We start from the raw sequence: 12,293 nt of genomic DNA, 5'->3' as shown, positions 1-12,293 counted from the left end.
TATTTGTCACGGTAATGGCATTGAGTAATCTTTAATTTGTAATCAATACATGGTCTCAGTGAACCATCCTTCTTCTTGACAAAAGAAGAATTCTGCACCAGCGGGTGAGGAATACTTCGTTAAAAGTTCTCAGAGACATATTCAGTCAGAGCTTGAGTCTCGGGAAGGGAAAGAGAGTAGGTTCTGCCCGAGCAATATTCTTTCCTGGAAAAAGCTCAATGGGACAATCCCAGGGGTGGTGGGGTGGAAGAATCTCAGCGGCAGTCTTGCTGAACACATCTTCGAAGGAGGCGTACTCTGACGGAAGCTTATGACTGGGTTTCTAATAGGAAGTGTCACGCTGTAGGACTATGAGGCTGAAGATGATATGACACTAACCGGTATTGGTGCCGCTGGTCAAACAGGCGCGGAGTCTAACGTACCCCTGGTACTGACAGGCCTTGCCAATAGGTGGCAGAGAGGGCTTCATCATACCAGCCTAATTCTGAGGCTAAGGTACGGAACTGAACCGCGTATTGACCTGCAGTTAAAGAACCTTGGCGAAGAGCTAACAAGCTGGATGCAGCCGAAGACACGCGACCAGGTTCATCAAATACCCTCCGGAAGTTCTCAATGAAAGTGTCAGAATGAAGGAGAGATCCATCTCTTCGTTACCATAGTGGCAAGGCCCAAGCTAGGGCCTGTCCCATCAGGAGGGAAATAATATAGGCCACCTTAGCTCTCTCAGATGTGAAGTTCTCTGGTGAAAGTTCAAATTGGATGGAACACTGATTTAGGAATCCACGGCATCCTTTGGGATTACCGTCGTATTTCTCTGGGGTTGGAATCCGTAGTGTTCTAGAGGTAGCCAGTACTGCGCTCGGTGGAGCAGCAGCCGGAGCAGGATCAGGAACTGGGGCTGTTGCCTGAGAGGTGCTCAGGGCATCCAAACGGGAAATCACTCCTTGTAAACACTGCAAGAGTTGTGCTTGGTTGGCTTCCTGGCGTTCTACCCGTACTCCTAAATGGATGAGGAGGTCTCGGGATGAGGGTTCTCCGGTACCGTCAGTCATGGCCAGAGTAAACTGTCACGCTGTAGGCCTATGAGGCTGAAGATGATATGACACTAACCGGTATTGGTGCCGCTGGTCAAACAGGCGCGGAGTCTAACGTACCCCTGGTGTTTACCAGGGACCCCCGCAAGGAGGTTTGGACTTCGCAGCAGAGAGCACGCAGGTCACGGTCCTGTTAGCCAGTTACCAGTGTAGCGTAGAGAGGTCAGACGGTTCCGGATCACAGCAATCAGGAATATCAGGTACAAAAGGGTAATCCAAGGAATAGTCGCCAAGCCAAAGTCACAGTACAGAATGGGTCACACAGAAGAGTAGAATGGTCGCCAAGCCGGGGTCACAACAGGTAATTAGGAATCAGGATACTCAGGAGTATGGAGGAATAGGGAAGCCAGGAACACTGGTGATGAACCTGTTACTCTGGCACCCTAATGGCGCCAGAGGCAGGTTTAAATAGAGTCCAAACAGAAGTGATTGGTGGAGAGCGGAGGCGGAATCTGAAGCAGCGTCCCGTTGCCTAGCAACGGAACTGAGGCCAGGGCGCATGCGCCCGCAATCCGGAAGTCCGTGGCAGCCACCGGGGAGATCAGACGTCCGTTCCCCGTCTGACAGGGAATCAGCGGGGACGGCGTCTGACAGGAAGGGCACATAAACATCGATCTCTGCAGAGCGGACCCCAAGAGATAACCTGAGCTCGTTGTCAATCAAATTATGGTGAGTGATCCCTTAACCAAGGTAACCCCAAAATTACTGGATTAATAGTCTGTGGAAGAACCAGAATGGAGATCCACTCAAAACCGGGAAGACCAACCTGCAATTGAATAGGACGAGTGGAGCATTGCAACAATGGGGTAATTGAAGGTTAGCTGCTAATGATGTGGAAATAAAGTTCCCTGTCGCACCTGAGTCCACGAAGGCCTGGAGTGAGACCGGACCCTTGGAAGAATGAATGATGATAGGCATCCAAAAAATCAGTTTTATCTTGAGAACAGGGAGAAGACGTTCTCAGTCATAGACCGGCCTTCCCGGCACCGACTAGGACCTTGTGTTTCCCTGTCTCCTGGGGCACTTATACATAATGTGAGTTGGGTCAGCGCAGTAGAGGCACAGATGGTTCTTAAACCTTTGTTCCCGCTCCTCAAATGTCAGACAAGAAAGCCCAATTTGCATGGGCTCCTTAGGAGGAATAGCTGGGTTTTGAAAGGTGGTAGCCAAGAGTGGAGTAGCCCTGCGAGATTGTTCTTGTTCCTGAGTCCGTTCCAAAAATCGGATATCAGCCTTGACGCATAAAGAGATATGGTCATCAAGGTGGGCAGGTAAATCCCTAGATGTCAATTCATCCTTGATTCGATCTGCCAGCTCCTGCCAGAAAGCTGCTACAAGTGCCTCAATATTCCATTTTAGTTCTGAGGCAAGAGTCCTGAAATGAACAGCGTAGTGGCCCACGGTGAGGCTTCCCTGACGTAACTTCAGAATACTGGATGCTGCAGATGCAACCCGACCAGGCTCATCAAACACTATTCTGAAGGTCTTGATAAAGGAAGAGGAATTCTGCAACAGGGGGTCGTCGCGCTCCCAGAGAGGAGAGGCCCAAGCAAAAGCTTGATCCGTGAGTAGTGAAATAAATTATGCAAACTTGGCTCGTTCAGAAGAAAAATTTTCAGGAGATAGTTCAAACTGGATGGCACACTGGTTGAGAAACCCTCTGCATCTCTTTGGATCACCACTAAATTTGTCAGGAGGTGGAATGTGAATTCCACTAGCAGAATTGGGAGTAGCTGAAGAAGACGTGCTGACAATAGGGGGTGTGGGCGTAGCAGATGCTCCTGGAGGAGTCAAAATACTATGAAGAGTATCCAGATGTGTAGTTAATCCCTGTAAACACTGCAGGAGTTGTGTCTGATTAACCTCCTGTTGATTGACACGTTATTCTAGGTGCTGCAGGAGATCAGCAGCGGAGAGGTCACAGATGCATTCGGTATTTGACATGACCAGAGTATACTGTCACAACCACGAGGATGAAAATGGTGACACATACCAGCAGGTGGGGCTACTGAGTACTGAGGCCTGAGTCTAACACGCCTCTGGGATCCCCGCAAGGAGGTATGGACTCCGCTGCAAGAGACTTGCAGGTCGCGGCCCTCAGTATCAGTTAGCTGGAGAGGTGTCCAACGAGGGAGCGGTGATGGAGCACCAGAATACCGAAAGGAAGGCCGGATGCAGCAGTGCACAGGGTAGTCAGCAGAACCGGGTCAAAACCAGAGAGACAATCACAGCCAAAATCAGAAGCAGGAGAATGGTCAGGATGCCAAGTCAGAACTGGGAATCACTCTAAGACAGAATCAGGAGCCAAAGTAGAAGCCAGGAACAAGCTGGGATCAGAATCCAAATGACCAAGATACACAGGAATAAATGCTGGATCAGGGCTGAAGACCAAATACTCTGGCACTCTAAAGGAGTCAGAGTGATCTTTAAATAGAAGGAAGTGTTCTCTGATTGGTTCTGCAGTTTTTGGCTGGAGGAACGCAACCAACTGCTAAACAGAGAGTGTCTCTTGTCGCTATGCGACGGAATGCGATGTCCTGCACAAGCGTGCGGATCGGAGCTGGAGAACGTCTCTTGTCACTATGCGACGAAATACCAAGCTCTGCGTATGCATGCGAATAGAAACGGAGAATGTCCCGTCACTATGCAACAGAATGCGGTCATCACAATGGGGCAGGCGACCGTCAAGAGGCAGAAGCAGGACGGCACCTGACACCCCGTCACAACATTGAGCCAAGTGACGATCACTCTCCAAGAGGTAGGCATATCATTATCCAAGTTTACCATAAAGAAGAGACTTCATGAGAGCAAATACAGAGGGTTCACTACAAGGTGCAAACCACTCATAAGCCTCTGGAATAGGAAGGCCAGATTAGACTTTGCCAGAAAAAACATCTAAAAAAGCCAGCCCAGTTCTGAAACAGCATTCTTTAGACAGATGATACTAAGAACAACCTGTACTGAATGATGAGGAGAAAAAGTAAGGCCGGGAATGGCACATGATCAGAAGCATACCACATCATCTGTAAATCATGGTGGAGGCATTGTCATGACATGGACATGCATGACTTCCAATGGCACTGGGTCAGTAGTGTTTATTGATGTGACAGAAGACAGAAGTAGACGGATGAATTCTGAAGTGTATAGGGTTATACTGTCTGCTCAGATTCAGCCAAATTCAGCAAAGTTGATTGGACAGCACTTCACAGTACAGATGGATAATGACCCAAAACACACTGTGAAAGCAACCCAGGAGTTTTATAAAGCAAAGAAGTGAAATATTATGCAATCACATGACCTCAACCTGATCGAGCATGCATTTCATTAGGTGAAGACAAAACTAAAGGCAGAAAGCCCCACGGACAAACAACTGAATTCAGCTGCAGTTATGGCCTGGCAAAGCATAACAAAGGAGAAAACCCAACATTTGGTGATGTCCACGGGTTCTAGACTTCAGTCATTGCCTGCAAAGGATTTGCAACAAAGTTTTAAAAATAAACATTTTATTTATGATTATGTTAATGTGTCCAATTACATTTGAACCCCTGAGAATAGGGACTGTGTATAAAAAATGGTTGCAAACGTTTTAAACAATATTTTTGTTCAAAACGTTGAATTAAAGCTGAAAGTCTGCACTAACATTGCATCCCCATTGTTGTATTTCAAATCCAATGAGGTGGCGCACAGAGCAAAAATTATGAAAATTGTGTCACAGTCCAAATATTTTCAGACCTAGCTAAAAGTAGTTTTATAACACTGTAAAGTTATGTGCAAAGGTTGTCATAACCATTAATGTTTACACCAGCCTTGCGGCACTTTAATTATTATTATTAGGCGTATCTAGTAATGCGGACAACTCTAAATAGGACGGATCTCTATGGTGCGTGTTTCAATTGTGCGTGTTCACCCTTACTGTGCTAAACTTACCTATGAATCTCGCCGATCAACCTTTCCAGCAGTAAGGGGCCGCAAGTGCAAATTACATGTTACTTTAAATTCAGGTGTAAGTTCTGGTGCATGCACAGTGCATCGAAGTGAATTATTAACTGAACCACAACTCAAATTGAGCAAGCAAATAGTCCAGTAATTAAATCTCAAGGCAGTATAGTCTTTAATAATTTAATTACAGAATTTCTTAGTATATCTTTAGAGATTCCGTTAGAGACTTTCGCAGCATGGTTTTACAGTCAACAGAGATTGGTAAAGTAAACAGCACTATAAATATATGTTTCAAAGTATTTGACTTGAGGAATGTGACTTTACACAACTAATGTTTAACTGCTTCACATGGATTCTTACTATGAAGTAATTCTTTTAAATCGGATAGAACAAGTAAGCCAATAACCTCTTATCAACTGCAGTAATTTGTAGCTAATATGGAAGCATTGTTCGTCATTTCAGCCTGACTTGTTTATCTTAATCTAATCACATTAACTTCTTACCTCTTGACTATACATAAATACATGTACATGTGCATGCCACCCAAATCACTCCCACAGTATTTAACACTAATTAGTTATTTATCTAATTGGTCCAGATGTTTTTTTAATAACTTTGCACTTAAGTCACAGCGCTTGTTACTCTGCAAGGCTCTGGTGAAAGCTCCAGGCTTTAAAAGGCTATCCCCTGGAAATTTGTGCCCTTGGATATGTCCTTGCTCAATATTAACTAGTTGCACAACATAATTACTTATTTTCAGGATGTGGGATGTCATTCTTACCATCTATTTTTATTCTTTTGGCATTATAAATTAAGATTTAAGAGTATCCAAATTCAGTAAACATAATAAGATGGGGATGTAGAGCTCTACCGTCTGCCACAACAATATCGTGGGTGATGTACTAAGGATGCTCCAGATCAGCAGCAAAGCGTCCCTGGAATCTATTTTAATCAATTTGTGAATATAACAACACGTTATTAAATAAACCACAAACTGTACAAATTCAACTATCCAACAATGAAATGTGGATGTATGTTTACATGTCATTGAATTGGGTTGGGTACGCTTCAACGAGAACGATAACTCCTACATAGACAACACCTACAAAAAAAATGATTTCATGAAGAAACGACTGGAATCACAGACTTACCTGAAAACCGACTCTGCAGATATCCGATGGCAGCAGAAGGCTGACAGGACATCCTTCCGAATGGTCAGCTCTCTGGCAGTAGTGTCTGACGTCATTGCGACATGCATTAATTTTAATTTAAAGTGGCAATGTCGGGGCCCCGCAGGTTAAGTGTTTAAACACTTAGGGCCTTAGTCATTAACCTGCGGGGTACCAACATTGTCACTTTAAATTAACATTCATACAGGTTGCACTGACGTCAGACACTACTGCCGGAGAGCTGGACATTCGGAAGGAGGTCCTGTCAGCCTTCTGCTGCCATCGGATATATCTTGCACGGCTCTGAGGGTGTTTTGCAGATCCCTTGCCTCTACTATAGAGGATGGTGGAGGCAGAACACAATAATATTGTTAGGATAAGTTCAGGGCTTACAAGCATCAATAATAACACAGGAGAAAGTAGTAGTGCTGCAACGTATTATATTGAATGTTGGTACAACAGTAATGGAAGGAATTAGATATATATATATTGGCAAAGATGAATACACAGCAATTTGTTGTAATGCAGACATTAATCACATATGCTACTTCAGTCGGTAACCCTTGGCAGCAGCATGAGATGAGATGATATACAGTTCAACGCAGTGATGATAAACAAGAACACTAGGATCCAATAGAGAACCACACAGCAGATGAATGTGAATCACTGGTACAGCTTACAGTCCAAACAGAGTAGTATATAGAACTTAGCTGATCCGAGAGTAGAGATGACTCAACATAGCAGGTGGTACTGGAATCGCTGATTCTTATTAAGAAAAGCAGTAAGCGTTAAACATCACCCAAGGACTTGGATGAACACTGACACGTGCAGTAGAATGTTGCCTAGAAGTAGCAGAGACGCGAGTAGTATCTGAACCATGCGTGGAACTACAGGTAGCAGGATTCATTGTAACTGCAATGGTAAGTTTGCTGTAGTATGAAGCAAATGAACAGAGACACGTAACTTGAGCCCAAGTACTAGCCACCGGCACAACAAGTAGTTCACAATAACAGTCCAGTAAACAGGTAACAGCAGAGTAAGGATAACCCGTGTCAGATGTGGAACTACAGGTGACAAGTAACTTGATAGTAGCTCTTACAGCGAGATGCAGCGATCTTAGCCAGCCAGACATAAAGGTGAACCAATAGATAAGGCACAGGTTTAACAACAACTCCCGATACTCGTTCAGCGTGCAGATGAATAGCGGAGAGGAGTTCCAGCTTGCAGGTGAACAGCAGTGAGGAGTTTGCAGCTTGCAGGTGAACAGCAGTGAGGAGTTTGCAGCTTGCAGGTGAACAGCAGTGAGGAGTTTGCAGCTTGCAGGTGAACAGCAGTAAGGAGTTCAGTCCAGCGAGCAGGTAACGGACACATGGAAAGAGAGGTATACAGCCAGATCCAAATGCAACCAGAGTAACACGAAGAACAGGCAATGAGCCCATAACCTTGGGAGGTTAATATAGTGCTCCATGACCAATGAGGTTCAGGAGGAGGTCCAGATCACAATAGCCAGGAACACCTGTGAAAGTAATGTCTTTGAGGCAGAAGCAAGCAGAATCATGGTTCTTAAAGGGAAAGTCACAGCGCCGGCACCTAACTATGGGACCGGCGTGTGAAATATCTGCAGAGTCGGTTTTCAGGTAAGTCTGTGTAGATTCCAGTAGTTTTTTCATTAAATCGTTTGTGTTTGTAGGTGTTGTCTGAGTCGGAGTTATCGTCATCGTTGAAGTGATTACCACCAATTGAATTTAGGATGTACTCCAGTTTAAATTAAATATAAATATTTAAAACAATTTGAAATATGCTATGTAGCAACAAGATCACAATCAAGGAGGATGATTCTGTCCTTATACAGAACCATTAAATTGCAGATATGTGGAATTATGCTATGAAATTGCTTGCATTGCTGGAGCTCTAGCTTTGATTCAACCCAAAAAGATTTATTTTGATATTTTTTCCGTGTGTTTGCACGGATTTATTCTACGTTCTCCAAATTCCATCCATGGTCTAAAAAAATACTGTTAGGCTAACTGGCTATTTGAATAATTAAACATTATGTAATATGTTGGTGCTATATAAAGGATAATAATAACAACATTATGACGAACATATAACAATAAATTGTCTCTGCACAGTGATTGAACAATCAGATGTTTTCTTTTTCTGTAGATTGCACACAGAGCCATGGAAGACATTGACACTCAAAGTGTCGAGGAGGAAACTGATTTTGAAGGATCTGCTACAAACACAGGTAAAAAAAAAACCCAGAGCAGGCTAAAATAGCATTTTTGTTTTACAAAATTGCATTTCTGTTTTAGCCTATTAAATACATTTAGTTTGATAAATTTTCATTACTTTTAAAATTAAAAGCTTTTAAAGGGGTTGTCCAGGTGTTGTATACTTTTGTTAATAATATTGGCAAGAAAGTCATCTCCCCACTGATGTAACCTTTCTTTGTGGATACTGAACATAAACTATTGGTAACTATTTACTTACAGGAAATCGTAAACACAAATACTGTTTATGTGGAACACTTTTAGGAAAAAACAAACAAAATCAGTTACGTACAGTTCTTAAAATTCCTGAAGAACACACTCATGAATGAGGTTATGGGAGATATGTATCAGGAACAGCAGGCATAATGAACAGCAGCCCCTTTCAACCCAATGAGAAAGTCTCACCTGAGGCGAATATTAAAGTTTACTTAAAGGGGTTCCAGATATTTGTACAACCCCAGCTAGTTTGACACACATGTATGGTGCACAATAACCAAAGTGTAGACACTCAATGCCAAAAATGATAGCGGCAGAGGAAAATGCTGTCAGCATAAACTGTGCAGGTAATTTAATCTGTTGATCAATATGTAAATAGTGAACATGGCATCTGTATGGAAAGAGACAAAGCCCAGCCATTGAGAAGTCACTCTTACTACACAACTCTGAACCTAACTTCTTAGGTTGGGGAAAAGAGTAGTGGGACACCATTTGAAAGGGTACAATAAGCAGTTACAGTGTAAACATGTATAAGCTCTTTTAGGTGTAGTAGAACTATCAAAAAATTATGTTCCAGAGGGTTTTAAAAGCTCTAGGCAAGAGCTCAGTCAAAAGCTTGTTCAGTCAAATTAGGAACAAAATGAGTTTGGGGGCATTTTTCTCCAATATGAAACCTGTATATTTTGCACAGGATAAATGGTTGACTGATGCCGATGAAGAGTTTTTCACTGCTCCTGGATATATGCAACCATACACCTAACTATGCACAAGATCCACAGTCAATTTTGTTTTGTGGGATGAGATATTTAATTGAACTGGCAGGAATGATTATTGCACATACATGAAGATGTTTCCGTTTAGTGTGACACTGCAGGGCTCTAAACTACACAAAACGGGCACAAACTTAAACCACATTGGCAAAATATATTTCGGACTTAAAATAAGGTCCTCCCCAATGTCCACTTACTGTTAAGAAATATATGTGACAGGAATGAGAGTTTAATGAGCAATATAATGGATTTATAGTTTAATTATGGGGTGAAACAAATGTGATAGTAGGGTGTGCTTAGCAGTCATGCTTTCACTTGTGCATGATACATACTTTGGGGTCCTTTCTCCAAAATACACATCTGGGGGTAAATGTGTTAATTTGTTTTGCAAATTAGCGAATTATACAGCTAGATTTATAACAGCAATGTGTTTAAAGGCAAGATTTGTCTTTTAAAGCCCTCTCTAATTCCACTGCTCAATATCTCTCTAATCTCATCTCCACTCATACTCCTTCTCACCCACTGCAGTCATCCAACAACTGTCATCTCACCTTCCATCTGACCACCACCTCCCATTCCCGCATTCAAGACTTCTCCCGTGCTACCCACTTTCTCTGGAACGATCTCCACCATTCTATCAGGCTTTCACCTAGACCTATCAGAATTCAAATGCTACCCTTAAAGCCCACTTGTTCAGGTTAGCCTACCCTTCCTCCACCTAACCCTCTCCCCTCAGTGTTCTCATCCCTCACCCCCTCTTGCCACTCTGTGTCTCCTGTCAGTCTCCCCCTCACCTTTAGATTGTAAGCTTTCTTGAGCAGGGCCCTGTTTCCTTGTGTCCTTCTCCTGTTTTCCCTTGCTCTTAGCCCTCCGCCTCGTCTCTCCATTTCGTCACTTGACTCCTGCCTCCCTTTTCCCCTTCTCATGTGTCTCCTCTTTAAATCTCTGCCTTGCTCCTGTAAGTGTTACCCACTCTACTGGGCATTCCTTTATTCGCTTCTCCCCCTTTCTCCTTCCCTTCCTATCTGTACATTGGAATTCACTTTTACCTCTTTGCCATTTGTACTTCTCTCTGCTAAATTGGTACTTGTTTATACATATTGCTCTTTGTATATTTATTACCCTGTGCTTACTGCACTTTTTTTGTACTACCTTGTATGCCATGTATTGTATGCCATGTATTGTCACCCTGTACTGTTAGGCCAAGCTCTATGTACGGCTCTGCGGATCCTTTGTGGCGCCTCATAAATAAAAGATAATAATAATGTTTAAAAAAAAGATTTAAGCATACATTATAGCAGAGGAGAGATGGTGACAGAAATTCCAGGGTCAAAGCTCTTTCTTCAGTGCACTCCCCATAGAACAACACCAGCAGCGTGCTCCCGCCACACTGCTATGAAATCAAATGCATAGAAGTAACAGTAACTCATCAACCCCCGCCTTCCTATTAATCCATCAGCCCCCTCCCATCATCCTTCCTCATTATTCCCTATCCATGTTTTTCCTCAACCCCACCACCCCTGCTATTCATTACCACATCTTTTCCTGTTATTAACCCCCCCCCCACCATCTTCCTTCATCAGCTCCAACACTGACTCTCTTCAACCCCCACTTCTCTTACCCTACATAGTAGAAGCGCGAATAGAGCACATAGCTGAGCATAGATTAAAACAACAAGGTGGCTCCACCAATGCTATATAGCAAATTAATTTCCAGAAATAAAATCACTTGATGGTAAATGTACTTTTTCAATACATTAGCACATAACAGTGCCATGTAATCATTTCATGTGCGTAATACTAATCTGAAATAATATGATCGCTGTTTCCTGGGGAAGACAAGCACACAACAGCAACATTCACACAAAAACTAAGCCACAGGCCAACATATATGAAACAGTTTACAATAGCCAGCCAAGCAAATCATAAAATAAACAACGTAATGTCTGTTTGGTTCCAAATAAAAATTAGCTGTTATGATATTGTGACTGCCTCTTTAATACTTTAATTGGTGAGCATAAATCACTGCCTGTATATGTTGTCATTACCTCTTCAGCCTTGGTGAGCACACTTGTCTTATTAATTTTGGAAGTGTTTCTCTCCTGACTTGACTGGACTTTTGGAATTTTAATCCCCCCTCATATTCTATGCAATCTTTGTTAGTGAAAGAAGGTACTATGGTCTCCTGAACAGCCTGCGAGATTTTTCAGTTACCAGTTTCTGCTTCAACTCTGACTCATGGGAACAATTGCCATAGGAGAATATTACCCAGATTTTCAAAGAAGCCCATTACCACAACCTACAGCATTATTGAGGGAAGAGGTCAGATACCAGTGGGTATATACTAGAAAACCGAGTCAACCCGAACATAGCTGATCCGAGTACCGACCCGGTTCGGTACTCTTGCACGCCTTTGGAACTGAAAACAAGCCAAAACATCATTGTCGCGTTGTTGGATCTTGCGAGTTCTGGATGCTATAAATACCGCCCTCCACAGAGATCCTGCACCGTTTCGCAGAGAGACACAGAAGAGGTAGCAGGGTTGTTGGCAGTCTCCAGTGCAGTTGGGCAGTGTCATAGCTAGAACAGAAAGAGAAGTGGTGGCAGTAGTGTTCTTTAAAGTCTCCAGTGACATTCTACTGTGCTATAGCTCACCCAGAAACAGGAGAGTTGGCAGAGTTGAGTGCTAAAACAGAAATACTAATAATAGGGCTGGCAGTGTTGTTAAAAGTCTCCAGTGGCATTGTACTGTGCCATAGCTCACCCAGAAAGTGAAACAGAAGACGTAGCAGTGTTTAGTTTTGAAACAGAAATTCCAATAATACAGCTGGTA

At 43.1% G+C, this 12,293-nt stretch overlaps 1 protein-coding gene across 1 annotated transcript in view; it reads left to right on the top strand.

Moving 5' to 3' along the window:
* The window catches only part of PDC (phosducin), a 61,939-nt gene that overhangs the window by 30,999 nt on the left and 18,647 nt on the right, over positions 1 to 12,293 (top strand). The window contains exon 2 of the mRNA XM_075182681.1: positions 8,369 to 8,450. Coding sequence (XP_075038782.1) covers positions 8,384 to 8,450 — 67 coding nt within the window. The 5' untranslated portion in view covers positions 8,369 to 8,383. The remainder of the gene's footprint in view (positions 1 to 8,368; positions 8,451 to 12,293) is intronic.

The sequence above is a fragment of the Mixophyes fleayi genome, chromosome 8 (assembly GCF_038048845.1).
Source record: "Mixophyes fleayi isolate aMixFle1 chromosome 8, aMixFle1.hap1, whole genome shotgun sequence".
In the NCBI taxonomy this organism is placed as follows: Eukaryota; Metazoa; Chordata; class Amphibia; order Anura; family Limnodynastidae; genus Mixophyes; species Mixophyes fleayi.
This window is presented reverse-complemented; position numbering and strand designations above follow the sequence as displayed.